Source organism: Penicillium bovifimosum (assembly GCF_028826915.1).
Source record: "Penicillium bovifimosum strain IBT 22155 chromosome Unknown utg000002l_segment0_segment0, whole genome shotgun sequence".
Taxonomy (NCBI): Eukaryota; Fungi; Ascomycota; class Eurotiomycetes; order Eurotiales; family Aspergillaceae; genus Penicillium; species Penicillium bovifimosum.
In genome coordinates, this window is record NW_026622711.1 from 3,468,016 (window position 1) to 3,495,602 (window position 27,587).

At 50.3% G+C, this 27,587-nt stretch overlaps 14 protein-coding genes across 14 annotated transcripts; 7 read left to right on the plus strand and 7 right to left on the minus strand.

Moving 5' to 3' along the window:
• Positions 1-127: 127 nt before the first annotated feature.
• On the minus strand, positions 128-814 carry N7515_002501 (mitochondrial 37S ribosomal protein bS21m; the record flags this gene model as incomplete). Its single annotated transcript, XM_056663245.1, has 1 exon — positions 128-814. The coding sequence occupies one exon, from the start codon at positions 812-814 to the stop codon at positions 128-130; it is 687 nt and encodes a 228-aa protein (XP_056525358.1).
• A 317-nt stretch (positions 815-1,131) lies between these two features.
• N7515_002502 (phosphatase YCH1) lies at positions 1,132-1,610 on the plus strand (the record flags this gene model as incomplete). Its single annotated transcript, XM_056663246.1, has 2 exons — positions 1,132-1,240; positions 1,300-1,610. 2 exons carry the CDS (start codon positions 1,132-1,134, stop codon positions 1,608-1,610), a joined length of 420 nt encoding a protein of 139 aa, XP_056525359.1.
• Positions 1,611-1,916: 306 nt separating this feature from the next.
• On the minus strand, positions 1,917-3,399 carry N7515_002503 (S-adenosyl-L-methionine-dependent methyltransferase MidA; the record flags this gene model as incomplete). The annotated part of the gene is made up of 3 exons (XM_056663247.1): positions 1,917-2,815; positions 2,881-3,085; positions 3,163-3,399. 3 exons carry the CDS (start codon positions 3,397-3,399, stop codon positions 1,917-1,919), a joined length of 1,341 nt encoding a protein of 446 aa, XP_056525360.1.
• A 1,951-nt stretch (positions 3,400-5,350) lies between these two features.
• Positions 5,351-5,724, plus strand: N7515_002504 (uncharacterized protein; the record flags this gene model as incomplete). Its single annotated transcript, XM_056663248.1, has 3 exons — positions 5,351-5,388; positions 5,455-5,468; positions 5,522-5,724. 3 exons carry the CDS (start codon positions 5,351-5,353, stop codon positions 5,722-5,724), a joined length of 255 nt encoding a protein of 84 aa, XP_056525361.1.
• Positions 5,725-5,930: 206 nt separating this feature from the next.
• On the minus strand, positions 5,931-7,262 carry N7515_002505 (uncharacterized protein; the record flags this gene model as incomplete). The annotated part of the gene is made up of 4 exons (XM_056663249.1): positions 5,931-6,692; positions 6,752-6,912; positions 6,981-7,082; positions 7,175-7,262. 4 exons carry the CDS (start codon positions 7,260-7,262, stop codon positions 5,931-5,933), a joined length of 1,113 nt encoding a protein of 370 aa, XP_056525362.1.
• Positions 7,263-8,060: 798 nt separating this feature from the next.
• On the plus strand, positions 8,061-10,164 carry N7515_002506 (uncharacterized protein; the record flags this gene model as incomplete). The annotated part of the gene is made up of 9 exons (XM_056663250.1): positions 8,061-8,336; positions 8,409-8,510; positions 8,578-8,742; positions 8,808-8,895; positions 8,962-9,055; positions 9,118-9,185; positions 9,251-9,479; positions 9,551-9,790; positions 9,849-10,164. The coding sequence occupies 9 exons, from the start codon at positions 8,061-8,063 to the stop codon at positions 10,162-10,164; spliced, it is 1,578 nt and encodes a 525-aa protein (XP_056525363.1).
• A 561-nt stretch (positions 10,165-10,725) lies between these two features.
• Positions 10,726-12,477, plus strand: N7515_002507 (tetratricopeptide repeat protein; the record flags this gene model as incomplete). The annotated part of the gene is made up of 1 exon (XM_056663251.1): positions 10,726-12,477. The coding sequence occupies one exon, from the start codon at positions 10,726-10,728 to the stop codon at positions 12,475-12,477; it is 1,752 nt and encodes a 583-aa protein (XP_056525364.1).
• Positions 12,478-12,705: 228 nt separating this feature from the next.
• Positions 12,706-13,530, minus strand: N7515_002508 (uncharacterized protein; the record flags this gene model as incomplete). The annotated part of the gene is made up of 1 exon (XM_056663252.1): positions 12,706-13,530. The coding sequence occupies one exon, from the start codon at positions 13,528-13,530 to the stop codon at positions 12,706-12,708; it is 825 nt and encodes a 274-aa protein (XP_056525365.1).
• A 935-nt stretch (positions 13,531-14,465) lies between these two features.
• On the plus strand, positions 14,466-16,046 carry N7515_002509 (uncharacterized protein; the record flags this gene model as incomplete). Its single annotated transcript, XM_056663253.1, has 1 exon — positions 14,466-16,046. The coding sequence occupies one exon, from the start codon at positions 14,466-14,468 to the stop codon at positions 16,044-16,046; it is 1,581 nt and encodes a 526-aa protein (XP_056525366.1).
• A 1,714-nt stretch (positions 16,047-17,760) lies between these two features.
• N7515_002510 (uncharacterized protein) lies at positions 17,761-18,933 on the plus strand (the record flags this gene model as incomplete). Its single annotated transcript, XM_056663254.1, has 1 exon — positions 17,761-18,933. One exon carries the CDS (start codon positions 17,761-17,763, stop codon positions 18,931-18,933), a length of 1,173 nt encoding a protein of 390 aa, XP_056525367.1.
• A 136-nt stretch (positions 18,934-19,069) lies between these two features.
• On the minus strand, positions 19,070-20,461 carry N7515_002511 (epoxide hydrolase family protein; the record flags this gene model as incomplete). Its single annotated transcript, XM_056663255.1, has 4 exons — positions 19,070-19,767; positions 19,822-20,019; positions 20,076-20,132; positions 20,188-20,461. 4 exons carry the CDS (start codon positions 20,459-20,461, stop codon positions 19,070-19,072), a joined length of 1,227 nt encoding a protein of 408 aa, XP_056525368.1.
• Positions 20,462-20,909: 448 nt separating this feature from the next.
• N7515_002512 (uncharacterized protein) lies at positions 20,910-21,639 on the minus strand (the record flags this gene model as incomplete). The annotated part of the gene is made up of 2 exons (XM_056663256.1): positions 20,910-21,413; positions 21,571-21,639. 2 exons carry the CDS (start codon positions 21,637-21,639, stop codon positions 20,910-20,912), a joined length of 573 nt encoding a protein of 190 aa, XP_056525369.1.
• Positions 21,640-22,501: 862 nt separating this feature from the next.
• On the plus strand, positions 22,502-23,715 carry N7515_002513 (uncharacterized protein; the record flags this gene model as incomplete). The annotated part of the gene is made up of 6 exons (XM_056663257.1): positions 22,502-22,686; positions 22,744-22,783; positions 22,846-22,970; positions 23,043-23,238; positions 23,324-23,627; positions 23,687-23,715. 6 exons carry the CDS (start codon positions 22,502-22,504, stop codon positions 23,713-23,715), a joined length of 879 nt encoding a protein of 292 aa, XP_056525370.1.
• Positions 23,716-24,094: 379 nt separating this feature from the next.
• N7515_002514 (uncharacterized protein) lies at positions 24,095-27,472 on the minus strand (the record flags this gene model as incomplete). Its single annotated transcript, XM_056663258.1, has 1 exon — positions 24,095-27,472. The coding sequence occupies one exon, from the start codon at positions 27,470-27,472 to the stop codon at positions 24,095-24,097; it is 3,378 nt and encodes a 1,125-aa protein (XP_056525371.1).
• Between the last annotated feature and the right edge of the window lie 115 nt (positions 27,473-27,587).

Consider the following 27,587-nt stretch of genomic DNA (forward strand, 5'->3'; position numbering starts at 1 on the left):
CATCAATTTCCAGACCAATGCCATACTGCCCACTCAGACCATCACACCAGTCTCTTCAGTATATACTTACAAGCCGAGTGGAACAAGTCCCAACATGCCCCCAACAAAAAATCAAAAGAGAGGCAAATTACCATCCCTGAGCCTGCATCCTCTGAATCTTCTGCACAGTCTCCTGGAACGAAAACTTAAACAACCTCTTCCAACGCTGCATCTTCTTCTGCTTGCGCACCATACCCTTCCGAGTATGGAACCGCTGAGCAATAGCCTCGTGCTTGATCTTATTCTGCACAATAGTAGTGTGCAGTTTCCGCAAAGCAGCAGCAAGATCAGTCCCACGCTCCGGCTCAACATGAGCCTGTCGACCAAGCGTCGGTCCGAGCTTCAGCTCGACCTTGCGTACAGGTAGAGGTGCGCGCGAGTAGCGCGAGCGCACTCCGTCCTGCCCGCCCACTGCCCGGGACAGCGCGTCCGAGAACACTCGGCGCTGGGTGGAGGGGAGGTTGCGGGGCTTGTTGAGGTCGAGTTTGCTGAGGATGTCGTCGAAGTCGGAGAATGGCGTCCGGGCTGGCTGGGCGGCTTCTGGTGCTGGCTGGGCGGCCTCCGCTGCGGCCTCCGGTACTCGCTGTTCGGCTTCGGGGACTGTGCTTGGCTGGTCGGTGGGGGTTGTGGGCTTCAGGGGTGCGCTGGGCGAGGAGGTGGAGGAGTTGTAGCGCATGCAGTTGGCGAGGGAGGCGAGAGGGTGCTGTTGGGTCTGCTGTTGGAGCCATGGTGTTGGCCTGGCGCGGAGGCCACGGGCCAGGAGGCGGAAGTCCATATTGTTCGGACTCGCAAGTCGAGCAAATATTGTGAAGTGGAATTGACTCTTTGGTAGTTTTGGGGAGGGTTTGATTGGTGTGGAGGTGCAGGAGCAGCAGGACCAACAGTGTGCTCAAAGTTGCTGTGACGGAAAATCATCGCTCCCCGATTGGAAAGGAAATTGGAGGTCACGTGCTGTATGCTTCTGCGTTTTCGACAAGATCACTACACCTCCAACTGTCATGAACTTGCAACTATCTGTCTGGCTGAATATCAAATTAAATCTGGACGGCTCTTCTGACAAATTCGAATTACAACAATCCCCATTGCAAAAGGATGTCGTCTATCTCAATTGCAACTCTCCCCCGCATGGGCCGTGATGCCCTGGCAGCCCTGCTTGGAACCGAACCAACAAACCTAGCAATCATCGATGTCCGAGACTCAGGTAAACCCATGATCACTTTACTCTGAATTTCAACGACATTAATTAATGCGTTTTTATAGATCACATCGGCGGCCACATCCGCTCATCAACTTGGGTCCCCACCTCAACGCTGGACGTGCGCATGCCTGAGCTTATCCGCACTCTTCAAGACAAGAAGATGGTTGTATTCCATTGCGCACTCAGCCAGCAGCGTGGGCCATCTGCTGCGCTGCGCTATACCCGTCAGCGCGAGAGCACTCTCGGTGTTGAAGAGAGCCAAAAGCAGCAGGTATTTGTGCTCGAGGGTGGGTTCGTTGAATGGCAGCAGAAGTATGGCAATGACCCTAAACTCACTGAGGCTTACGTTGCGGATATCTGGGAGGAGTATTGAGTAGGGGGGTATTGAGATGGACGGGATTCTAGGCATCTTTATGCATTTGCGACTTTTATGATCTTTAATGAACACATAGGATATATACCACATAGATACATTGATCCTTCTTACGCTGAATTCTTTTGTCTTAAGCCAACCTATGGATGTCTGGAAGAGTGTCCCAAGTCCGTTGCGCTTCGAGTTCATGGTCTAGTATGTCTATTAGGTTGATGGAACCTTGAAAGATGGATGCGATTATTGTACACGTTATAAGCAGGTTAAGCTCACCATCTATAAAAACACAATGAGGATACACTTACAGGTCTACATCTGAATGCCCCCGCCAAAACCAACAGGTCGTCTCTTACCTCCGTTCTCGGGTACAATGGCCATGACCTTATAGATCGATCCCATTGATCCGCCGCCCTTTTCAACCAACCTCTTCCAGCCAGTCTCTAGGGTCTTTCTGTGCTCTTCATCTTGCACTTTACGGAGAAGCTGCCTCATGCGCTCCTCAATACCCATGGCCCCGAGGAAGTCGCCCTGTTCAACAGGACCATGAACCTCCACACCGTCGCTACCTTCGATCGCTGCTTCTGCTAGCGAAGTAAAGTCCACATCCGCACTGACATCCACTCGCCCGGGTTCTGAGAGGGGTGCCACTTTCTCGTGGCTTTTGATTCCGCGCAGCGAATTCACAGGGATGGTTGACAGTGTGCCGTAGTCCATGATCAAAGCTGCCCCAGATGGGGTCTTCTTCTGCGAGGGGGAATGTGCGCTAGAAGGAGAGGGTTTCCTCGCGGCTGGTGCAGAAGAAGAATCGCCACCGATGCGGCGCGCAAAGTCTGCAGCGTAAATTCGGCTCTCGGGGCTGATCTCGATGGTCGAGCCCGGCTGCGACTTGAGGGCCCGGTAACGCTGAGAGATTTCCGGGATCACTAGCGATGACGGCGTTGAGGCTTTAGCTTTAGTCAGTTTGAACTCGGGCTCGCCTGGGATGTTTTCTTCGACAGCTTTTGGATTTAATGTGACCATTAGCTCACGCCATTGCGGGACGTTGGCCGGCTTGGGCGGAGACTGTAGTTCAATTGGGCCAGTAGGGGTCATGATCTTGCGTGGCTCGTCAGGCTGGTTTTCTGGAGATGGTGGGACAGATTCGAATGCGTGGATTGGAAGTGCGTCGAAGAACTCATGTGCGAAGATGAAGGGTGTCTTGCCTTCCTCTATATCACCAATTGCTTTTGTCAGTAGCAGGCAAACGGGCTACCGGTTGAAAACTGTCACTTACCTTGCGGTAGAAGACGAATATCCTCCACCCAAATAACGGGTACATCGAAGTACTTGCACACACTTCGATGCCCAATATCGGTCTCTTCCATCACAGCCTCCTCACCACAGAGCAACCGCTTCTGCACTTCTCGGAGAGTTCCGCTAGCTTCCACAAGAAAGATAGCCTCAACACTCGAAGAGAACATCTTGAAGTTTCGGAAAGTCTGTCCAATCACCGATCAGTCCAGTCCTTTATACTTCACTTGCGATTCAAAAGGCAAGCCTGATTGTAGCCACTCACCCGCAGCATATCATCCATTAATGTTCCCTTCCCCGGGCCGACCTCCATCAGCTGCACACCACTCTTTGCGCGGCCTTGCGCCATCCACTCCGCCACTGTCCATACTCCAATCAATTCTCCGAAGACCTGCGAGATCTCGGGCGATGTAACGAAATCACCATGCTTGCCGAACACACCGCCACCCTCCCCGCGGGTGGTATAATATCCGCCATCCGGAGAAGTCAAGACCTGACGCATAAAGGCAGCGATTGGCACAGGGCCAGTGACCTGAATTCCATGTGTGACCGATTAATAAAAGTGCAATATGCGACAAAGGAGTCGGCAAGTACCTTCATGACATTGGCCAATGTTTTTGCAAGCGGTGTAGACCATTCTCTCTGTTCAAACGTGGAATTCCATCGTATTGGGCATCTTGGAACTACTGAGTTGCGAGGTCTGTGGAGGATCCGCGACGCTACGCGCCTCGTGGCTTGGTTCATTCTTGGTCCGAGAATGAGTGCCGGATATGTTGGGTATCAAAAGATATGCAAGCCCTGTTGTATTTGTCCCTGAAAAACAACGCTTCCTGGTCTCAAGGCATTCGTTCAATCGGAGGTGGCAGGTCGAGATGTTTCTCATTCTCTCTCCGCGGAAGCTTCCCTGCACGTGACTATATCCTTATCGGGCTGTTATCGGTCACTAGTTAGTCGGGATTAACTTAGTCCCGACTCCCGATGTCGTGTTAAGGTTTATCCAACTCCTGCGTCCATTTCGAGCCCTAAAGAGTTGTAAGTGTGTCTAGACTCTAGACCAAAGTGCAAACCACGGCAAGAGAAGAGATCAAGAGAAGCCTAGAAGTCTCAAGGCCTATCCGATAAACTGACGCGGCGACGCCTGAAGAAGTCGTCCCAATGCAGACTGCAGAGAACTTCCTTACTATGAGTGCAGTCTACACTGTAACTAGTAGCGGGAAGGGCTCGAGGGACTCAAGGAGTGAGAGAGATGAATTCTCCAAGACAAGGCAACGGTCCAATTATCCGATGTATCATCTGAAGCAAGGTGTTTAACTGTGATCATCTGACACCAGCTACGTGAGCTAACCACTGCTAACACTACAACAGTGAATGGAGGGCTGCATTGAGGAAACTACCGATTGAACGATGCTGATGACTGGCTTTCTACCACTACACATGTGGTTATGTAGCCCTCCTCTATTACCAGCATCCGCCTACCATTGCTATTTGGGAGACGTACAGGAAACCATCGATCAACAACTCGTATTGTGCAGTAACTTCAGTGTAACTTCCCATGCGGCTGAATATTGGGTGAGACAAACAGCTCATGTGTGTGATTGTTTGGCATCCCTTGAACATGGTTGAGTCTGGGCAGAGCTTTGTTTTGGTTCTCCAATAGATTGTACTGTGAACACGAGGTAAGCGGGGGTACGACGACACCAGGAATGTAGATCATTGCGGGTGATGAGTCGCCCTAAGAAGTTTGAGATGCCAAGATCGACTCCGCTTCTGCCAAGACCCCCGCTCCCGCAACCCTACATCGCCAACTAAAGCCACATTGATCAACAGGCACGTCTGTATATGGACTAGCAGCACTCGTAGCTGTATGAGAAACCTGGAGTATGCCCACTGGACTACTTTGAAGACAAATGCCAAAAGATCCATTGCGGGGTACGTCTCTATCATACAGTCTACAGGCAACTCTCAAGGTCGTCTCAATGCAATCGGACGCCGGACGGAACCAAGTGACAGTGAGTGCAATGGCCAAGAAACACGAAGGTGCAGGCCCGGTGCATAAGAACACGAGACGGAGGTTACATCCAGCTTCCTGAGCTTCTTCAGTGTCTCAAGTCTCGCGGAATGAATGCCAGATAGGTAAGAGAAAGCCAGCGTAAACACGGCGGCCAAGTCTGAATACGAGAACCTGGGGGTTACTTGCATAGTTCCAATATTGGCGTCCTGTGTAGGATTTGGATTGGCTATTGTGATCAACAGAATCATCTTCTCGTCACATTGAGCCGGACAGACACGTCTGGCTGTGCACTTGGAATGAACAGAGAAGGATGCCCAAAGGTGAGGTATAAATACAGCAGATTCTCTCCAGGAATCTTGCTCATCATTATTCATCATCAACTATTACAACCACAGCAATCTTAGCTATATCAGTGAGAAGTTAGACCTCATCCGCTGCCAAAATGAAGTTCAGTGCCACTATCGCTTTTGCCATCCTCGGGTATGTCTTTCTCTATTCTGATATGAAACACTGGAAGATGACAGATGCTAACACGAATTGCCTCAGTCTCGCCACCCAGCGTCAGTTTTCACTACAATTCACTCACTCCCCCGCATCCTGCTGACAATAACAGAAACCCTGGCCGCCGCCGTCGAGTCAGAGTCCGTTGTGCCTTTGGAGAGCGCCGAGGTCATCCAGGCTCGTGCCCTCGGTTGCTACCAACAGGGTACTCCCAGCAGACCGGCTATGTGCCACAAGCCCAAGTGCCCATCCAACAGACGCAGTGTCTTCTGGGACTTTGGATGCCCAGATGGATCCTGGAAGTGCTGCATCTAAACCTCGTTAAGTCTTGGGAGATTTGATTACGACTCTACGTGACAAGCCAGATGATCTTTGGGATATCTGTTGAGATGGTGCACAATCTCTCAAATATCCTCACGCTCCTTAGTTATAGCTATATCTGCTCCAATTGACTACCTAAGCTTGGTTCTTGGGAAGTTTCATTGGTAGGCCCGTAGGTGACTTTTTGTAGGCTTGCGACTCTAGTCGTAGTATTTAGCCACAACCCCATTGAGGATAGGTTGGTCCCCAACGTCGCTCCGTGCCACACCTCTGTCAACTCCCTTGGCCACTCTAGCCTTGACCCAGTCACCAGCAGTGATGCCAACCGCACTATTGTCCGTGATCTGATCATACCCCAGGCGCTGTAGCACTTGACTCACCACCGGCCGCAGTTCGAGATCGTCCTCGGGACGGACAAAGTACAGCACACCCAGACGGTCTACATCCCTCTGATCAGGCGGAGGTGCGACGACGCGGTGAACGCTGCTCTTGAGGAAGCCATTGGTGAGGAAATGAAGCGAGTCGGCAAGGTTCACCGTGATGCTACCCGGGTACGGCTTCACCCACTTCCATGCGCCCTCAGGGGTACGGACCTGCAGCGCGGCAACTGGCTGGCGGAATAGCAGGGTCAAGCTGCCGAAGTCGGTGTGGCCCTTGGACCAGATGCCGTTTGACTTCTTGTTCTCTTCTTCGGTGCGGCGGTGGTACTTCATGTACCGTAGGTGGCAGTCGCTCTTCTCCTCGTAGCGATGTACCTTGAGGAAATAGTCCTCAGGGAGCTCGAGTATGATGGCGAACAGAGTGAGGAGTTTGCGCACGATTTCATCATGAATATGGCGTGCGAAGCCTTCAATGATAGGTCGGTTCTTATTCACGATCTCCGGCTGGGGACGCTCCAGGGCGGGGATAAACTTTGGGATGTTGAAGATCTCGGTGTTGTCAAAGACGCCCGGGCTGATTTCCTACACTCAAGTTAGTTATGATTCTTTCTTTGGGGTATATCATGGGGTTCCTGACTTACTCGAAGACCACTTGGCTTGTAGCCATTGTAGCCACCTTTTTCAAGTTCTGCGCGGAACTTGAGTTTCTCCTCTAGTGGGAGATTGAAGATCTCTCTGCCAATGGAGAATTGGCGGTCGACTTCTTCCTGGGTGAGGCCAAAATTGATGATATAGAAGAAGCCTAAGTGCGGATGAGTATGACAAGGGCATGAGGTGCGACCCAGCGAGGTAGGACTATGTGCTACATACCAATCTTCTGAATAGCCTCGAAAAGTTGCTTCGCTAACTGCGACTTGCCACCAGGCTGGTCAAACTGAGAAAGGTCTAAGGTGGCGAGGTCTGCCCAGTCCACTATATACAACTGTGAGCGGAGGTATCTTAAGGCTTGAGTGGCTACCTTTGTAGTGATAAGGGAAGAGCGGAATGAGCAGCCCAGAACTTACGATCAGCCGAGGTCTCTGGTATCTGGTGGTAGGTGGGTATATCAACTGCAGTAGGAACCGGAGCTGGAGGTTCGGTCAATGTTGCCATGGCTGGGATATTAGGATGGATTTTAATAGATACAAGATCAATACAGCGTGAAGTAATAAGGTGTTGAGACAATGATCAGAATGGCCTCGGATGTAGAGAGAAATGTAGGGTTTATCAGAACCCCGATGCCTTCTCCCCGCAGTTCTGCGATTGCCATACCTAGGTCCGTTCCAATCGGAGCATTTCCATCCTTTATTATGAAAATGGTCCTTTCGTTGGGGTTGATCTTTCCTTGGCCCTTGGATCCCAAATCTCATCACGATATCCTCCGTTGGCGTGATCGCGGACACATTCCTGACCATCTTTTAGTTACACTTCACAGAATGATTCGACGGTTTCAATGCCAAGAGCACTTGGAAACAAGATATACACCATAGTAAGTTAATAAACACATTGAAGCTTGGTCAATGTTCCCTTAACTGCCTTCTGCCTGTGAGAGCCTTGTTTAACATGGCAATCTTCTGTTCTCCCAATACCCCTAATAGAATTACTATTCTAAGTCTACTTCCTGATCTCTACTGATATGGTCATGTGGCAGTTAGGTAGTACTAGAGAAGGCTATCTAGATTAATGCCTTGGAACCTGTAGAATGGCCTGGGCCATGACATTTGCAATCCTGGTGCGCGATGATACCATGGCTGTCGGCTTAGGGCTTTTAGCTTGGTCAAAGCTTCAAACGTGTTTTGCGGAGGATTTTGAAACCGTTAAAACCAAGCCATTTGGCTTGGATATTCAGTAATCATCGCTCATCAATGCCAATTCTGGGCTTGGTGTATTGCCAATAGCACTGTTGCAACTATGGCGGACAAGCAATTGGGGATAACCACAAACTCTGTTGTAACATCTACCAATAACAGCGAGAGCGGCCACGAGCTTCATTTTGCCAGACGTGGTGAGGAGTTGGCGGAAGGTTCATCGAGCCAGGCTAGCATTGATGGCTACGATCCGGAACGGATGAGCGGTAGGACATTGCTCACGGCTGAGGAGGAAAAGAAGCTGTTGCGCAAGATTGACTGGCGACTGATGACGCTTTGTTCACTCATCTTCATGTTTAAGAATCTGGACAGCAACAATGTGCGTATCATATTGGCATTTGGTCACTGATCAAGCGTCCTTGAGTGGTACGGTTTTACTTACAGTTTGCAGGCCTCCAACGCTCGAATCATGAATAAAGGAACCGATCAGAATATTATGACACAGCTAGGAATCACATCCAACGAGTACAATCTTGTGACTGTTCTGTACTATGTGAGTTACCAATCGCGATATTTGATTCAGATGACTCGTTGCATGTTGCTAATCCAGCTTGTGCCAGGTCCCATACATTGTCCTAGAGGCGCCTTCAAACTTACTGCTAAAAAGATTTTCGCCTTCAAAATGGCAGTCCAGAATAATGCTTGGCTGGGGTATCGCGCTCATGTGCAATGCTGCTGTGAAGAATAAGGGCGGTTTATATGCCACACGCTTCTTGCTGGGTGTGGTGAGTTCATATGCCAGAAGATCCAATCCACAGTTGGCCTTCGATTTGAACTGACGCTTCAATAGGCCGAGGCTGGGCAATTCCCTGGCGTCATTCTCCAGATGACTTATTGGTATCGACCAGATGAGATGTCCTTGCGACTGCTTTATTTCTGTAAGCCGCGCGCGATATGATCTCAGATAGTTCCTGCGTGAGACGTTTCTAACTCATAAAACGCAGATATTTGCGGGAATGTTTCAGGCATCTTCGGTGGCCTCCTTGCCTATGCTTTTGACACCGTATCTGGCGCAGGAGGACTGTCTGGGTGGCAATGGTAAGCCGATCCCCAAGTTATCTGTCGTCTTCTCTTTTGGATGCATACTGATACATGCATAGGCTGTTTCTGAGCGAAGGCATTGCCACGGTACTTTTTGCTGTTGTCGTTTGGTTCCTGCTACCGGACTGTAAGTATCCTTTTCTTGCGTCCACAACATACGACAAGTCGCTGACATGAGACCATGCGAACTAGTCCCCGAGACAGCAAAGTGGTTGACTGAGCGGGAGAAGAAATTTATCCAGGCTCGACTGCCAGCCAATGCTCCCCGTGCCAATGAAGAGCACTTTCAGATGCGGGAGATTATCACGTCGCTCAAAGACAAGAGATTGTGGCTGTTTACCTTCATTTGGGCCACCTTCACTGTTGGAACTAACGGCGTCACTTTCTATCAATCAACCGTCATCGCGAACCTCGGCTACACGTAAGTTGTGCCTTTCCTCGCAGTTGAAATTTTAGCTTTCATCCCCCTAGGCAATACTGACAGCCATTCAGGAGCATCGCCAAAGCCCAACTCCTCAACATCCCCATCACGGTCTGCGGTCTCCTGTTCATCGCAGTTACAGGCATTACAGCGGATCGCAGCCGTATTCCACGTCCGCTGTACCCACTTACCTTCCTTCTTATAATTATAGCCTGCTACGGCGTGTTTGTTGCGTATCCGAGCAATGGGGCAATCTATGCCGTAACGCTGATCGGAAATGCCTTAACTGCAGGATGGTACCCTGTCATGTGGTGTGTCCCGCGCATTCTGAACCGACTTCATGTTTAATAGCTAACAATGTGATGATAGGCCATGGCGTGTTCAGACCACCTCTCGTGCCACGGGATCGGCCTTTTCTATCGGATTCGTCAACAGCTACGGCCAAATCGGAGGTGCGCTCGGCCCCCAGTTGTTCCAAAGCCAGTACGCACCTCACTATACAGTGCCCTTCTCCGTAGCCATGGGCCTGGTGGGTACTTGCGCGATCTTGACGTCGATTACATGGTGGGTGACTTGGGACACGGAGCGTGACACGAGGCATTTGAAACTAGCCAAGATTGCGGCTGAGAAGAGAGGCGAGACTATATTGGAAGATGTCGTGGACAATGATTTGAAAAAGCGATAGACAATTTAGGCTCTTAGCACCGGTATACAGAGAGCAGAGACATTCATTAGAAAGTTCGAACATAACCGAGTGTTTAGTAGGGTAGGCGGCCTGAGGCCAACACCAAGGGAACATGGATGTCTGGTCCTTTACCTTACCTTACCATCTCCCATCACCTGTAGCACATAAATACATGTTCCAATACCATTATTGTACGGTAATGTTGCCTCAAACTTGGAGTAATCTCCTGACAGGTCCTGGATCCGTTTGCTCTCTCTCTGTCCATCTCTCCCATTCTTTTCTCTTCAATGTACATACTATGGATGAATCTCTATAGAAATCGGACCTCAAGTCCCAAGAGTATACTTCTCTGACAGAAAAAGGTCCGATAGGACTCCCAATCACGCCATCCGACGCCAAGTTAGCCAAAAACCTCCGACCCCTTAATACTGCGTAGCCCGGTACCCCTCACGAGTTGGAGAACCCCTCATGTGACTGTTTAGATCTCGACTTTCTTCGTCGAATCGTCGCAACACAGTCCTGGCATAGCATACTTGGTGTTCGCCTCTCATCGCTTGGACAATGAACTCCTGCAGACCTCAACCAGCTCCAAGAGCTTCAAGTGACCCCTACTTCGATTTGGGAACATTGAGTCGCAAAGTCACTACCAGTTCCCAAGAAGCCCAAATATGGTTTGATCGGGCCCTTGTCTGGACATATTGCTTCAATCATGATGAAGCAATCACCTGTTACAAGCAGACAATCGCACACGACGAGGGATGCGCCATGGCTTACTGGGGAGTATCTTTCTGCTCAGGTTCCAACTACAACAAAACCTGGGCTTTGTTCGACGGAGTGGATCGAGTCAATGCGATGAAGCAGTGTTACCTATATTCCCAGGAAGCGCTGAAACGGGCGGAGAATGCATCGGAATGGGAGCGGGCGATCATCGAGGCTCATGCAAATCGCTATCCCAACGACGACCCAAACAGGGATCTCGCCGCATGTAGCCGAGCATACGCCGACGCCATGAGAAAGGTATATGCGAAATTCAATCACGATGATTTCGATTTAATCACATTATTCGCCGATGCGTTGATGAATTGTGCACCGCGAAAGCTATATGATGCGTCTACGGGACTCCCTATAGCATCTTCCCCAGTGTTCGAAGTGAAAGATCTGCTTGATCGCTCCCTGAAGTTACCGGGTGTCGAAAAGCACCCAGGTCCTGCACACATGTACATCCATCTGATGGAGATGTCGGCGACACCCGAGGCTGCACTGCCTGCAGCAGAGATGATTCGCGAGATCTTCCCTGATACCGGTCACACCTTCCATATGCCCGCGCACATCGATGTTCTTGTGGGTGATTATCGTCGGGCGGTGGAATACAATTACAAGGCGACCATCACAGACGACAAATATTTCCAACAGAACGGTGGCCTGACGTTCTACAGCTACTACCGCCTGCACGACTATCATTCCCTCATCTACGCCGCAATGCTCGGTGGCAAATCAAAAGCGGCATTGTCCGCGACGAATCGAATGGAGGCGACCATCACAGAAGAGATTCTTCGAGTAGAAACGCCTGCACTTGCGGACTGGATGGAATTCTTCAAGGCTGTCAGAGTCCACGTTCTCATTCGATTTGGGATGTGGGAGGAACTCAAGAAGCTTGATCCGCTTGAAGACAAGAGTCTCTACTGTGTCACCAATGTTATGCGACACTATGGAAAAGGCGTCGCCTACGCCGCCACAGCTCAGCTTGAAGAAGCCGACAAGGAGCGAGAACTCTTCAAAGAGGCTTCGAAGATTGTCCCTCCCACCCGCCTCGACTTCCCGAACAAAATCACCGACATTCTCAAAGTAGCAACTGCCATGCTGGATGGGGAAATTGAATACAGACGGGGAAATTACGAGACTGCATTCTCCAGTCTGCGGGAAGCAATTGCCCTTGAAGACGCGCTGCCTTTTGCGGAGCCATGGGGATGGATGCTCCCTGCCCGACATGCATACGCGGCTCTCTCATTGGAGCAGGGCCATGTTGAACAAGCTGCACAAGCTTATGCTGAAGATCTGGGACTCTCTCCGACACCGAAACGTGCTCATCAACACCCAAATAACGTGTGGGCCCTCCATGGCTATCACGAGTGTCTTGGAATTTTGGGCCGGCATGCGGAGGCAACTATCATCAAGCAGCAGCTTAACCTTGCACTCGTGGAGGCTGATGTTGATATCACATCTTCATGCTTTTGTAGGCTTGGGAACATCCCGTCGTCTACTAATAAGGCTCAGGTGAATGGCTGCGGTGGGGGATCGAAGTGTAGTAATTAGATCACGACTAGGTACCTTGACTAAATGAATATATTCCTTAAGCTTGATGACTTCATAACTCGAAATCTCTCGGGCTATCCACCCTGAAGAACGGTTTCCTCTCCGAGTTAATACATTCTGCTTAGAGACACAATGGAAGGCAGGCCCATCCATAAATAACCTAGTGACAAATACAACAGTCTCACCGTGGCAGCTCCCAGAAGCTTAGGGAATAAGACAGAAAGGGTATCACACAACAGCATTTGCAACTTGCTCAATCATCCCGCGAACCTCATCAACAATCCGAAAACAAGGCACCAATTTCCGCGCCACAGGGTTCTGCGGACACAAGTCCAGTGGATCATGATCAACACCATCTTCCTTCTTCCGACAACGCCCCTCTGGATCTGGACAAGACTCATGACCAACCATATGACGATCACGCTGCCGTTGTGCAAATTGTTTCCCTAGCCCCAGGAGCCGTTCTGCATCTGCTTGAAGGCCATGCGTGACAAGTTCCCGTAACTTCTTGCCGCTGATCTGCAAATTGACCCCCAGCCCGGAGTCAAGATAGACCGTATTACTCTCATTCCTCGCATCAACCTCCGTACAGTGTTTGTCCAACCAGCGAAGGTACTTCTGGTAGCAGGATGTGACTTCAAACATGAGCTGGCCGATGAGAAGCACATTTTGCACGGTTACTCGAGGCGGTTTTGACACGTCGTAGCAGATCGGACATATAAGTAGTCTCTCTGTGAGAGATACTCCCCTGCGAAGCATCGGGATGACCTCGTGAGACATGTTTGCTCGACTCAGGTTCCGGACTAGAGCGGAGACTTCTTCGTCGCATTTACATGACCGTGAGAACGACATCGGTGAGCCATATACATCTAGCCCGGTTGGAGACATCCCGGGGTCTGGATGTAGTCCGTTCTGGCGGGGGGTTTGTAATAGCTCAATGGGTAAGGAGCATATATCGCCGTTTCCGAGCATTTGCCAATGCGAAGAGTCGAATCCGCAGTTTGCGGATAGCTCGTATGGTAATGAGTCGAACTCACCCGGTCCCACTAGCATATTGGCGGCTTCTTGGGGGACTAGAGCTGCTTGAGATATGACAGATGAGGAATGCGGGGAGGCTGAGGAGCCTGTGAGTTCATCTCGATTTGGCGAATTTCTGTCTTGGGCTTCTCGTGGACGCTTTCTTGGCCGTCCTGGGGCTCCTTTGTCTTTGAATCTACATGTCAATGACAAGCCTCGGCAACGAGAACAGCCGCTTTTTTCGCCTGAGCATTTCAGCTTCCGCGTTCCTGGTTATCATTAGCTACGTACTCGTTGATGGGGAGATCCGTTCTTACGGCATGCTTCGCAGGACTTTCGTTGTCGTGTGGAGCTCATAGTTTGTTGGATGTGTCGACTTGTCACCTAACGAGCAAAGCAGCCCTGGACCGAAGCCATGGAGCTGGTGTCCACTGGAATAGGATTGGTCATCCGGTGGTGATATGGCGTCAACACGGCGAGCGGGGTCGCGTACGAAACGAGCCGCTTGGGCACATTTATGTCATTATTCCATAACTTAGTAAATGGAAAAGCATAGGGATCAAAGCCGTGGAGGATGAGAGGTAAATGAAGGGTCCATGTAGAGATTACCATGGAACTGGCAATAGCTGGTCCACTATCTGCGGTTGTCCCGAGGGGCACAATGCGGGGATATCCAAGATCATAGATCATAGACTTGACTCAGAGTTCCTTCTCCATGGATATAGACTATAGAGTCAGCAACTTGCATAGAATCACTCAATCTCCTATCTCTCTTCCGCGAACGCCCATAACTTCTTTTTAAACCAGGTGACGGCTTGGATATTGAATTGGAGGCTGAGCGGGTCAGTCTCCCCGCCAAAACCCTCCGAGCTACCCCAAAAACACCCGAGGACTTCGCGTATGTTCATTCCAGATGAAGTTTTCGAAAACTTCAATTAACCAGGTACCTGCATCATAATTTCTAAGTAACAATGACAAAAACGATAACTGCCCACGAATTGCGCCACCATTGGAGAAATCGCCATGAGATTGCCCTCCTAGACGTCCGCGAAGAAGGCCCCTATGCAGAGTCCCATCCTCTATGGGCATTGAGCGTACCAGTCTCGGAAATCGAAAAGAAACTTCCACCTCTGGTCCCCCGATTGTCTACCCCCATTGTTATCTACGACGATGGTGAGGGGTATGCTGATCGGGCCGCAGCCCGAGTCACAGCCTTGGGATACCAAAACGTTTCCATTCTGGAAGGCGGGCTTTCTGCATACGCACGTGTCGGCGAGGTGTATCGCGATGTGAATGTGCCGTCCAAGGCATTTGGCGAGCTTGTCGAATCTATCAACCACACTCCATCCTTATCGGCCCGGGATGTCAAGAGTGTTCTGGAAAGTGAGAGTGATGTCGTTGTTTTGGACGCCAGACGGTTCGAGGAGTACAAGACGATGAGTATTCCTCGTGGCCGCAGCTGTCCCGGTGGAGAATTATTGTATCGCTTCTTTGAAGCTGTGCCTTCGCCGGAGACGATGGTCGTCGTCAACTGCGCGGGTAGAACGCGGAGTATTGTTGGGACGCAATCTTTGATCAATTCTGGAATCCCCAACAAAGTGGTTGCGCTGCGGAATGGGACGATCGGGTGGACTTTGGAAGGTCTGGACTTGGATACTAAGAAGACGGAACGGGTTCCACGGCCTTCGGCTGAGGCGTCGCGAAGGGCACGGAAATATGCTGAATCGTGGGCTGAGCATGTTGGCGTTCCTTTCATTAACGGCAGCCAACTCACTCAATTTGCTGCCGAGGTGGAAGACAGAACTCTCTACCTGCTGGACGTCAGAGACCCGGAGGAGTATGTTCTTGGTCACCCTGCGGGCTTCACCAATGCCCCTGGTGGTCAATTAGTTCAAGCTACCGATGAATGGGTCGGTGTCCGAGGATCTCGTATTGTTCTATATGACACAGACGGTGTGCGCGCACGCATGACGGCTAGTTGGCTATTCCAACTCGGATGGGATGTGTATGTCTTTGAAGATCAGTCCGGAGTACCTGATGGCCTTCCGGTACCTCTGAGTCCCTCATGGCAGTCTCCTAAGTCCGGGGCAATCACGACCGATGAACTTCAAAAACTCACAGCAGTGACCGTGGTTGACCTTGCCCGCAGCCCGTCCTATCGCAAAGGCCACATTCCCGGCGCATGGTTCACTTCCGGGCCCGAACTTGCCCGGGATCTGGAGACTATAGAGGGTGACGAACCTATCGTGCTGACCTCGCCGGATGGTGAAGTTGCCGCCATGAATCTTGAGGATGCCCGAAAGGCTGTGTCGCGGGAAATTCTGTATCTTGTCGGTGGGACAGAAGCCTGGGTGGCAGCTGGGAATCCGCTCGAAACTGAGTCACGGTGGCTTTCCCAGCCCATCGACGTGTATAAAAGGCCATATGAGGGGACAAACAATGCCCGCGAGAATATGCAAGGGTATCTTGATTGGGAGTATGGGCTTGTTGCGCAACTGGCGAATGATGGGGTCGCTTGTTTCCATGTTGTGCGAGATACGCGTGTGCAATGACCAGAGGTTCAGGGATAATCTTATGTCCTGGAATGCATCACTTTGCCAGATCTATACTCGAGTATGTTGACCTTATCTAGCGTCATTACCTAGAACAATGCAAAGGTTGACTTCAACAGATGAACCAGATAGTTACACATACACTATTACACACAATTCATTAACTTCCAGCAGCTAAGCCTAAAGGGCAATTATCACAAACTATCAATACATCTCCTACTGAATACCGCGTTCCCGTAGTCTCCTGGTCCGGCTGTTGTCGGGGGTTCCTCAGTGTGAGTGCTGCCGCTTTGTTTCTCGTGAGTAGCGTGACCGGTCCTGTTTTAATCCCCCTAGGGCACTCAACGCGTGTGCCACCGCCGCCAGTTCCCCGGAGTAGGGTTCACCCAGCATGACAGAGATGCTCCTTGGCTTCAGTTTTCGATACCGAGGTTGTGACGGGACAGCAACTGTTTGTACTAGGCCAAATCCGAATAGGGTTAACTATACTCCGTAGTTACAATAAAGTAAAGAGTCAAAGACTAGACCCCTCTTCTCTTCCCCTTTCTCCTACTTCCTCCCTCTAATAAAACATTCTTGACGCACAGAGTATACAGCATGTTGTTCCAATCCAGTAACCTAGAGGTTATTAGCCTTATGGATGATGCACCCTGACCGCCACTCTCACAGGTATATACCACGCCGCTTTACCCCTTCTGACGATGATGATATACCAACCTAGGTAGTGCTTGGAATGCCCCTTCTAGGTTTGCCCCAGTGAGAGATAGTCTGAGAGTACGGTAGAAATTTATCGCCGTCCGGAGAGAGATATTGATTCCATCCGCAGCGAGATATTGGGAGTTGACTGCCAACTTCGCAGAGGCAAAGAGCACCCATACCCTCGGGTATCGCTGCTCGATCAGGTGGTTCGCACCGAACGCCACAGGTTACTACTACTGAGCCCAATATCTCCCTCCGGACGGCTATCAATTTCTACTCTTAGACGACCTATCACCGGGCGAAAGATGGGCCTTTCAAGGAACTTGGTGTATCATCATAATCACTTCGTTCTAGACATCCAATATTATCAAGCAGCATAGGTATCCTTCTAGCACTTCCACCGGCAAGAGGGCAGGTACGGGCAGATCTCGGGATGATCAGCATCAAGACCAATAAACGTACTACTAAATTGATCTCCCCACCCAAGTAAAAGATCGGTGCTGTACGGGATCTCTGCTCTTTATTCAACCAGAATACTCACAGCAATGGACTCATCACGCGTCTCATTTTTCGAAGCGACGAAGACAGACTCCTGACTCAGTGAAGAAGGTAGGAAAGAGATTAGGGTTATCTCGTACTTGTTGATTCGTCGGAGAAGGCCCTCAATACGATGATGAAAGTGGCAGGGACTGCTAAGATTGGAACTCGATGGGCTCCTAGCCAATGACTGTCCGACAAACACGAGCAGGGTCCCGCTTCATCCCCTTGGCACCTTGGCGCCCAGGGGCCACCAACGATAGCCCGTTGACCATTTGGCTGCGGCACAAAATAGAAGATCAGAGGACGCGCACGGCTATAAGCTCGTAACTATGGGGCGCATTTGGCCCTTTGGGTTCTTGAGATTTTTTCCTTTTTGTTACCCAGAAGGCAGACACTTTGAATCAACGACTTGACAATCCAACAACCTTCTTGTTCGAATACCTTATGAAGTGAATCACGACTTTGACTGAAGAAAATGTTGATCCGTCACCCTCTTCTCGTGGCTCTCACCTTGCTAGCCGTTCCAACGGGGGTGTTATCCCGGAAAGGCGGAGGCGGCGACATCGACAGCGACAGCAGTAGTAGTAGCCCCGGTGGCTCTGGTGGCTCCAGTGACTACGATGACTCCAGTGACTCCAGCGGCAGCGACGACACCTACACACCCTCTACACCATCTTCCGTCTCCTGCACAGATACCCACCGCCTCAATCTCGAAGATATGCAGCCCGACCACTACGACAAATACAACCGCGAACCACGCCGTGGCCATGCAAGCGCATACAGCGAATACGACGGCGTCTTCTTCAAAGGCGAAGCCAGCTTCACATACACAATCGAACCGGTCCCTAATAAAACGACCGAAATGCTCAGTTCATCGAAGGTGGAATGTCCAGCTGGCGAACGCACCATGCGCATGCTAGGCGCTGCATGGGTTGCAGCCAGAGCGCCCGAACCTGCTGGACTAAGCAATCCCATTACGATAGGCTTCAAGGCCTGGGAGAGCAACATCCGTCTCGCAGATATCGATTATTCGTACAGTGTGTGTGATAAAGTGGATGTTGTGCGCTTGTCGACGACTGTGGACTGGATCGAGAACGATGAAGATGAGGCCAAGGCTATGGATGCTGTGGAATTGAATATCACCCAGGCTGCTGGGAACAGCGATATGGTCGAATTCGATGGTGTGTATGATTTGAAGAGCTGGGCTGATAGCGAACGGGATGATGGGCGACCTGAACGCTATGATAATCCTGGCCTTTCGGATCAATTGATTATTCTTCCCGAGGGCTTATGCTCTGATGGTAATAAGTTGGGGGAGATCATCACTGTGTGGCCTACTGGGACATACTTTAGTGGGTCTATGACCAATGACACTCTTGAGCTGAGTATGTCTGGGTCTACGGTTACTGGGTTTAAAGAGAGGAATCGCCGTACGCCTGACACGAAAGTAAATGTGACTTTCGAAATTACATTCACGGGTAGGCTTGATGCTGCGAACTCAACACAGGTCGTGCTGACGGGGGCATCGAACGACGATGCATCACTGTTCAGCTTTGAGAGGGCGACTGGTGGTGCCAGCGCCATGACTATGTCCTTTCACTGCGTGTTACTTTGTTTCTTGGTTGGTTTCGGGTTAATGGTTGTATGAGTAGAACATGTTGGAATGAGATACGATATGGAATTTGGAGTCGCGTTTTCACCACCTAAGTTCAACTGCAGATCTGTCAGAGATGCATGCACCACCGAATTCGAAGCCGGCCGAAGAACATGTTGACAATCGCAAGTCAATACCCGTCTTTTCCTGGGATGATTGCGTAACAAGGCCCATCCTTGTTATACATGGCCCGCAGGTCCTCGGCAATAGCCTCAGGGACTTCCCAAGCAGCAAAATGACCTCCATGTGAATGCTCACTTTGCCTCACGACCGGCCCTAACCCGGCTGCCCAAGAATTTGGGACGATTGAAATCTCACGAGGAAGATGCGCAATACCTAGCTTCACATGCGGTGTGTATTCGATCAAGTGCGCGTAGGAACTCTTGTTTCCTTGTGGATGTATAGTCTCATAGTAGATACGGACACTGGCCGCCGGCCCGGCAGCAGAGAACCAATAGATGGATGTCCAAATGAGGATCTCGTCGTCAGTCCAGGGGTAGGAGTCTGTCCAGTCGTGAAGCTTTTCGTAGATCCATGATAACAAGGCAACGGGACTATCTGCTAGTGCTGCACCGATGGTCTGCGGCTTTGTGCTTTGCAGTGCGTTGTAACCGAAGCCTTCTTTCCGGAACCATTCAGACCGTTCCAGACCTTTCTTTTCCCGGGAGTTGTACGGCAGGACGGCGTGTTGTAGCGCTGCCCAGGGGTTATCGGCGAAACTGGGGGGTTTGGCTAATACCATGTTGATGTGAGATGCCTTGCAGTGCTCAGGGTATAGATAGCCAATGGTTCGAGTGATCCAGAATCCCCAGTCGCCTCCTTGTGTTACTATCGAGTGGGTTAATTCTCAGTTCTAGATTGACGGCCATTTTGATAACATACCATACTTTTCATAGCCAAGCTTGATCATAAGTTTGTGCAAGACTTCGGCATATTGTAGCAGGCCAAACCCGCGACGAGTCACTCCTGAAGAGAAGCCAAAATTGGGCAGCGAGGGAGCCACGACATGAAATGCGGGGCTGTTTTCGTCGCCTTTGAGCAGCGGCAGTAGTTTGGAGACTTCAATAAATGAGCCAGGCCCTACATACGGGAATCAGTAATCGCAGTTTCTATGGTAAGTGGGGGCTGAAGCTCACATCCATGGCAGAATAGCAGTGGAATTGCGCTCTTAGTCGTGCTGACTTGATGGACATCTATAAGTCAACTCCGTTAGTATCGACGCATCCATATGCATTACATGAATCTGACAGTGGATATTCAAAGGGCCAAATCCGTCCACCTCGATCTGCGTTTGATATTGTGGGAGCTCGTTCAACTTGGCCTCTGCCTTGCGCCAGTCGAAGCCATTCTTCCAATACTCCACAAGGCGTCGGAGTTCTTTCAATGGGGTGCCGAAATTCCACTCATCCTCTTCGGAGGATTCTAGTTGGGTGGGGAATTTGGTCAATGCCAGGCGTTGCTGGAGATCTTTGAGAGTGTCATTGGAGACAGATATCTTGTACGGTTGCGGTTGGTTGGCCATAGTTAGACTGCTTCTCTTCGAGGGACAACAGGTACGAGCTGAGGTAATTTGTTGGCTTTCAATTAGATGTTGTTCTGTAGATGAGGTGAAGTTATGGATCTCGATTGGATTTCCCTCGTATCCCCCGCAGATCCTCCGGCAGGACTGTTGCATTTGTAATATGTTCTAGGCTCCAGGGCTGGATCCCTCAAGATGGAGATAAATGAGATTTTTCTTGCTCTTCCCGGGTCCTCTTTCTGATGTGTCTCATCGGCAGATTTCCCGCGTAGTGGAAATGAAGTCTACTGAAAGTCTACGCTTTACTAATCTTCATATGCTTTACTGCGTTTATTGTCGGAGAACACTTTGCATTTCTGTTTGATCGCAATCTGCTGAGCTTTCTTTTCAACGGGAATATCTATACTCGAGGGTAAATCCAAGTTGCACTGGGTTTCCCGATGAAAGCATATCAAGAAGTCCGCGCTTCTCCAGGTCCTGACAGAATATTCTGTTGGAAGAGATATCCTCTGCTAATTCGTTGAAGAACCTGTTCGAGCCGGTAATATGTCTCTGAAGACTCCGACCTCTGGTTTTGACATAGCCGGATGAGGTTGCAAGTTTTCTGGTCTCCGTAGACGAGATATAGTCTATCTTGAAAGGCGGACTGTTCATCGAGGCCTAGCTGCTTCAGAAAGATGTTCTCTAATACCCGATAGGTTCCAGTCTTTGTGGCTTCATTCTCCAAGATGGAACCCAGCGTGAGATGCTCAGTTCGGGTGCATGAGAGGATATCAAGCTGCGGCATCGATGGACGCCGGTCTTCCGCGCCCCGGTATATCTTCGCGACAGCCGAGGGATAGACAGCGTTGATGGCGTTGAAAATGCAACGTTTCTGAATGTTGATCCAGGCATCGCTGGCCTGGAAGTCGGAAGACATCGAGATATCATGGAACGAAGCCACAAAGACTGGAACCTATCGGGTATTAGAGAACATCTTTCTGGAGCAGCTAGGCCTCGATGAACAGTCCGCCTTTCAAGATAGACTATATCTCGTCTACGGAGACCAGAAAACTTGCAACCTCATCTGGCTATGTCAAAACCAGAGGTCGGTGTCTTCAGAGACATATCACCGGCTCGAATGGGTTCTTCCAGTCACTGGCTTCTGGCATCTCCGTCTGAACTACCTGAATAGCATCCATGAGATGCAGTCGATCTGCCCTGAATGGGCGTCGAAGTGGTATGAGCTGGACAGCTTGCGTGATAAGGTTTCGACGCTCAATCTCATCACATACTGCGGCCAATCTCCTCTGAATTTCGTGAAGCCGCTGCTCGGTCTCGTTTCGCGGTTCGATCGAGGTATCAGACGATCGGATGCGAGGATATTTACCTCGAAGAGTCTTTTTTAAGCGAGGTATGATGGATATAAATGGACTGATCGAAGGAAAAATCATCAGCTCGGGTCTCAAAACGCGTGTTCTCTACCAGGCTATTGCCATGTAGATGCCCGATAAAACTCGACATTGCTCACCAGCACGTTCAAGCATAAGACCTGCGTTCTAGGAGGCGTGGAAACTTCAAAATAGTATCAAAGTAATTGTCCAGTTCGCATTTATGACGCTTGTAAGATTGAAGATGGTCAGGTCTGTGGTTGTTGAGAACGTTGAGATCGAAATTCACACACCAAAGGAGCGGTCAAGTTGTTGGTCGGTAATTCTTGGCAAAATTTCAAAATACTCCTCAGACGACACTTCTGAGCTGAACCTAACTTGGTTAGGAAGGTCATGTGAACATGACCCAGCGAATCATGTGTCGTCTGAGCATGCTGAGGTAACTCAGAGGTCTCCCATAAATTATGCTGAAAGAGGCAGGCGGTGGATAGCCCAAGTCCACCGCCTTTTTGGGGCGGCAGATGGAACTACTTGGAGTTGGAATGCTTCAATTTCAAATGGAAGTTGAAACCTGAATCCCAACAATTGTGACTTCGTGACTTTGTATCAGAACAAAAATATCACGTTTCCTTGTACAATACATTGACTACAACTCACATCTTGTTATTTAATTATGTTCTCTCTCCGCGCCGCCACACGCGGCATTCCAGGCCTTCGAGCCTTCTCAACAGCCCGAGTGCTCCAATCCGAGCTCGCATATCAAGTATTTGGCCCCGAGAACGGCCAAGCTGTTCGACTGCCAATCTTGTTTCTACATGGACTCTTTGGGTCGAAACAGAATAACAGAAGTATTAGCAAGTATGTGTCAACTGTCATTTCCAAAGCAAATAAATCGACATTTCTGACATCTCTCAGAGCTTTGGCACGGGACTTGAAATGTCAGATCTTCGCCCTGGTGAGCTCAAGGTTATCCCAGAAAATACATGATTAGTCTGCAAATACTGAACAAATCTGCAGGACCTGCGTAACCATGGCCAGTCTTTCCATGCCCCAGAGCACAACTACAATGTCATGGCAGAGGATGTTCAGGAGTTCATCAAACAACAGAAACTAGACAAATGTGTTCTCATTGGGCATTCCATGTACGTGGCCGTGTTTGCTAATCCCCAGTTTGGAAAAAGCAAACAGACCACGCATACTGACAGGTGAAATAGGGGCGCCAAAGCCGCAATGGCGGTAGCACTGCGTTCACCCGAAACCGTGTCAGCTTTGATCCCCGTCGACAATGCCCCGGTGAACGCAGCGCTTGCAAGCGATTTTCCCAAATACGTTCGCGGCATGCAAAAGATTGAAGCCGAGAAGGTCACCAAGCAATCTGACGCCGACAAAATCCTCGGAGATTATGAAGAGGTATGTCAATTATCTTCTAACAGGAGCAGCAAGCAGCAAGCCTTGCAGTCTCCAGTAATGCCGCACATGCTGAGAATATATTCAGTCTCTACCGATCCGCCAGTTCCTTCTTACCAACTTGATCCGCTCAGAGGAAGACAACACACTTAAATTCCGTGTGCCGTTGTCCATCATCGGAGGTTCATTGGATAATATGGCCGATTTCCCATTCAAACAGTCCGACAACCTTAAATACGAAGGTCCAACGCTTTTCGTTCGTGGTACCAAGTCAAGGTATGTCTCGGACAAGACTATGCCTGCTATCAAGGCGTTCTTCCCCAATGCACAAATTGCGGATGTCGAAGCGGGCCATTGGCTCATCTCCGAGAAACCGGAGGACTTCCGACAAGGTAAGAAACCTTCCCTGTCCTCTTATAATCGATTTCCTTGTTTGCTTACACGGGGACAGCGGTTGTCAAATTCTTGGAATCGACCTAACGGGCCGCCACGGGCCGGTCGCGGCCCGGTCACGTGACGTGTTTACAGACGGATATTTCATAGCGAGTTCGATATGTACATTATTTTGTCCCTAGCCTCTAGGTAGTGGACTGTATAGAGGGCTTATGAGAATGTTATCAGTGGGGGGTAAAAATCGCCCGGTCGGGCACTGGGCCTGTTGACCGAATGGTGAAAACGTATGCTAGAACGTAATAATTTCTTTCGGGTTCCCCCAAAGGGGCTCATGTAGATATCGATGTTTCACATGGCGAGTCGTATTATCGAGCACGGCAGAGAGGGAAGTTGGGACGAGATAACTAGTGACACGGGTTGAGGACATGAGATGAAACCATGACGTTGAACGAGTCAACTGTCCAGTTCAAATATCATCCTCCAGCGGCAGCCGCTTGCGCTTCTTGGCGCGTTTCAAGGTTCTCGCGGTTTCCTCCGAAATCTGCCCTCGCTTTTTTCGCTTTTTGTCCTTCCTGCCTGAGCCTGGATAAGACGGTGGGACAGAGGAACCAGGAGCTGGCGAAGAGTCAGAGAACGAAGATGACTGTATACTGTCTTCTTCCTCATCCGCTGGCAGCGGGGGCGTCGGTCTCCATGAACTCCTACCCTGACGGAATTCGGGGGGATTGCTCTTATACGGTGAGCTATTGCTGCCGCTGGGTCCCGGTGGGGGCGGTCGACCCCCCCTCACAGACGGGTACGGTTTCGGTGGAGGCTTTTCGAACTGACCCCTCGTATTGACCTTAAGAAGCGGCTGGTACCCACCTAGCTGGGGCCCTTTGGGAAATGCCGCAGGGCTTGCAGCTGATCTGGGCGAGAAAGATGGAGGGCCATCTGAGCGCGAATGACGAAGACTCGGCTGCCCCTCGATGCGCTGTCCCATTGGTCTGTCGGGTGCATCACGATTGTTCGGTGTACCCTCTTTCATGAAGTTGGCAGCATCCTCGGTTTTTCTCAGACGTCTGAGGTAGACTCTCATCGACTCCTCGAGGCCTCTGAACTCGTTCTCGAGGTCTCTGAGTTCCCTCTCTAGACCCTCGAGTCCACCTCCCAGGTTTGAGAATCCATCGTCTGATGCAATTGGACGTTCCAATGCGTTCAGTCGTGAGATAAGACTGTCAATAACGGCCCAACTGATACCGGTGGCATCCCGTTCCTCTTCGATCCTAGTCAACCTTTGTACTTGGTCTCGAACACGTTGAAGTTGCCACACATCGTCCTTAATCCTGTTAAGGTCAACATTCGTCGCTGCCTTTTGCTTTTCCGAGGCCTGATTGAGCTCTTCGACTGTTTTGCAGAGCTTTTCAAGTCGTGACGTGTGTTCATTGACCACATCAAGGCTATGAGCGCCCTTAGCCTGAGCTTCTTGTCGCTCCTTCATGGTTTTAATCAAGCTCTTGGCCTCTTGTTGGAGTGCCTGCAGCTGAGAGATGTCTTCCTTGACTTTAGCAAGATCTTCGTCCACCGTGGTCTCACGCTTCTGCGAAGCATTGGCCAGCCCCTTGAGCGTTGTTCCGATCTTTCCGCGGAAAGATTCGAGTTCCAATACGTGAGCATCGAACCTTTCGGTCAATGCATCGAACTTAACCAAGGACTCAGTGAATTCTTCATATCGCCCCGCTTGCTCATCGGCCTTTTCGGCCATGGCTACGATGGATTCTTCGTGAGTCGCGAGTTTATTATGTATTTCGCTCAGTTGTTCGAGGTTTTGGTTCAACTGAGTAGTATGACCCTTGGTGAGCTGATCGATGGGTGTGAGACGGTCGGAGAGATCGTTGACCTTTTGGAGCAAAGTGGCAACCTGATCTAAAGCCTGGTGCTGCTCGGGTGACACCTGTGGTGCTCGGGATTGGTCTGCTTCCGCCCGGGCGCTTGAGGCGTTTGCTTGGGCCTTTTCGATTGTGGCCTTGAGCGTGTCCGTACTTGCTCTGAGTGCAGAGAACTTGAGCTCAACTTCGCTTTTATAAGCTACCAATTGTTGGCTTAGTTGGTCAACAGATGGGTACATTTCGTGCATTGCACGTGCCATCGAATTGACCAGGTCGCCGGTGGTGATGTTTCCCCATCGTTCTTCCAGTGACCGGATGCCCTTGGAGTGAGTTTCAACCTGGCTTTCGCACTTCTTGACGGTTTGCGTGACGGCAGAAACCTCGTTGAGGCGAGTTCCGAATCCCTCAATCTCCTTCTCAACATAGTCTTGAAGCCGCCGTACGGCTCCGGAGAAGTCAGTCCTTAGTACACGCATGGTCGTGTCGTGTTCGGATTGCTTCTTGCTCATTCTCTCCACATTTTGCAAGGTTTCATCGTACTTAGATTCCAACAGTGCTTGTCCAGAGTTGTGGCTCTTGCGTAGTTCTTCCAGCTGAATCAGGCGCACATCATCCGCCTGACTATGGAGTTCTTTGATTCCGTTGAGGATAGTGGTATGGGCCTGGGTTTTGCGTTCCAAAGATGCCAGTCTCGCAAGCACCCCGCCATTGGGAGATGTGATTGCCACATCTGATAGACCCCCTTCGCCATTATCAAGGTTCTGTTGCTGCTTGCGCAAGTCCCCCAAATGGGCTTCCTGGGTAGTAATCGCCTCCATGGCCTGCTTTCTCTGGGCTTCCAAATCGGATCTGAGGTCTGAAACGCTGGTCGAGACGTTCCTAGGCTCCTGATCTTTTGCTTCGAGTGATCTGATATCGCCTTCGACAGACGAAAGCTTGTCCTTGATCTGAACATTCATGGTGGTCATCTTGCTACCAAGCGCCGAGATGCCCTTCTCCAGCTGTTCACTGGAATGTTTCATTTCTTCCTCGATGGTGTTGGCCATGGTCTGGACGATAGAAACCTTCTCCTCAAGCTTTTTATTAGCATCGGAGACTTCGTTCTCAAGACTTGAGATCTTGGCCGTAAATTGACCATATCGCTTAGATTGGTGAGCAACCGAGTTCGCGATTTTCTTCACGTAACCCAACGCTTCCTGAAGTTTATTGGAATTTCCGAGAGCATCCTCCACTTTCTGCAACCTTTCTTTGAGCTCTCCAATATCTCGGCCCGGACCCTGCAAGGCTACTGGGTATCCTTCAGTTTCAGTGTTTGCTTTCTGTGCCTTCTCGCGGCCGGCGGTCGAGTTGGAATTTTCAAGCACCGCACTCAATTGAGACTCCAGTTTCCCAATCCTCTCAGGCATCTTTTCGAGCTGAGGTTGCGGCTTTGCTTGCGACAGAATGGCAGTGAAACTATCCTGCGCCAGGGCGGAGATTCTTCTATTCCGGTTGATTGATTTGGTATGGCTTGACAATTCCTCCTGGGCCGCATCCAGTTGCTGTTGGAGGACAGCAATGGCGCTTGGAAATTGCGAAGACTGCTTGGCCCTATTGAGATTTCTCGTAATGGAAGCGATTTGCTTTTCAAGCCTTTCCTTTTGTTCCTCGGCCTTGTTCACTTTGATTAATGAGTTGACCAAGTCCGAGATAGAAAGGCTTTGGTGACCAGATACATCTTGGCTTTCCTTGTTCCTAGGAGTTGGCTGCTTGGTCGGGAGCGAGGCTCCAGCCACCTGTGGCAATCCCACTGGAGACCTAGGATCCGAAGGAAGATTTGTGGGAGCCGTCGGGTAGGCCTGTTGGGTGTTTGACGTTTGAGGACCGGCAAGCCGAGGATCTCGCACTGCGGCCGAGGGTAGACTAGATGGAAATTGGCCCGAGAGGGGTCGCTTTGCAGGATTGGGGTTGGCAGGGCCAACCTCCATATCGTCCATATTCTCCGAAACAAATGTGTTGCAAAATACTCATTGCATTTGCAATAGGACCGCAGATTGCTGTTTCGTGGGTTCAGCTGCGCAAAGTTCAGTTTGCACCTAAATCCTAGGAGAA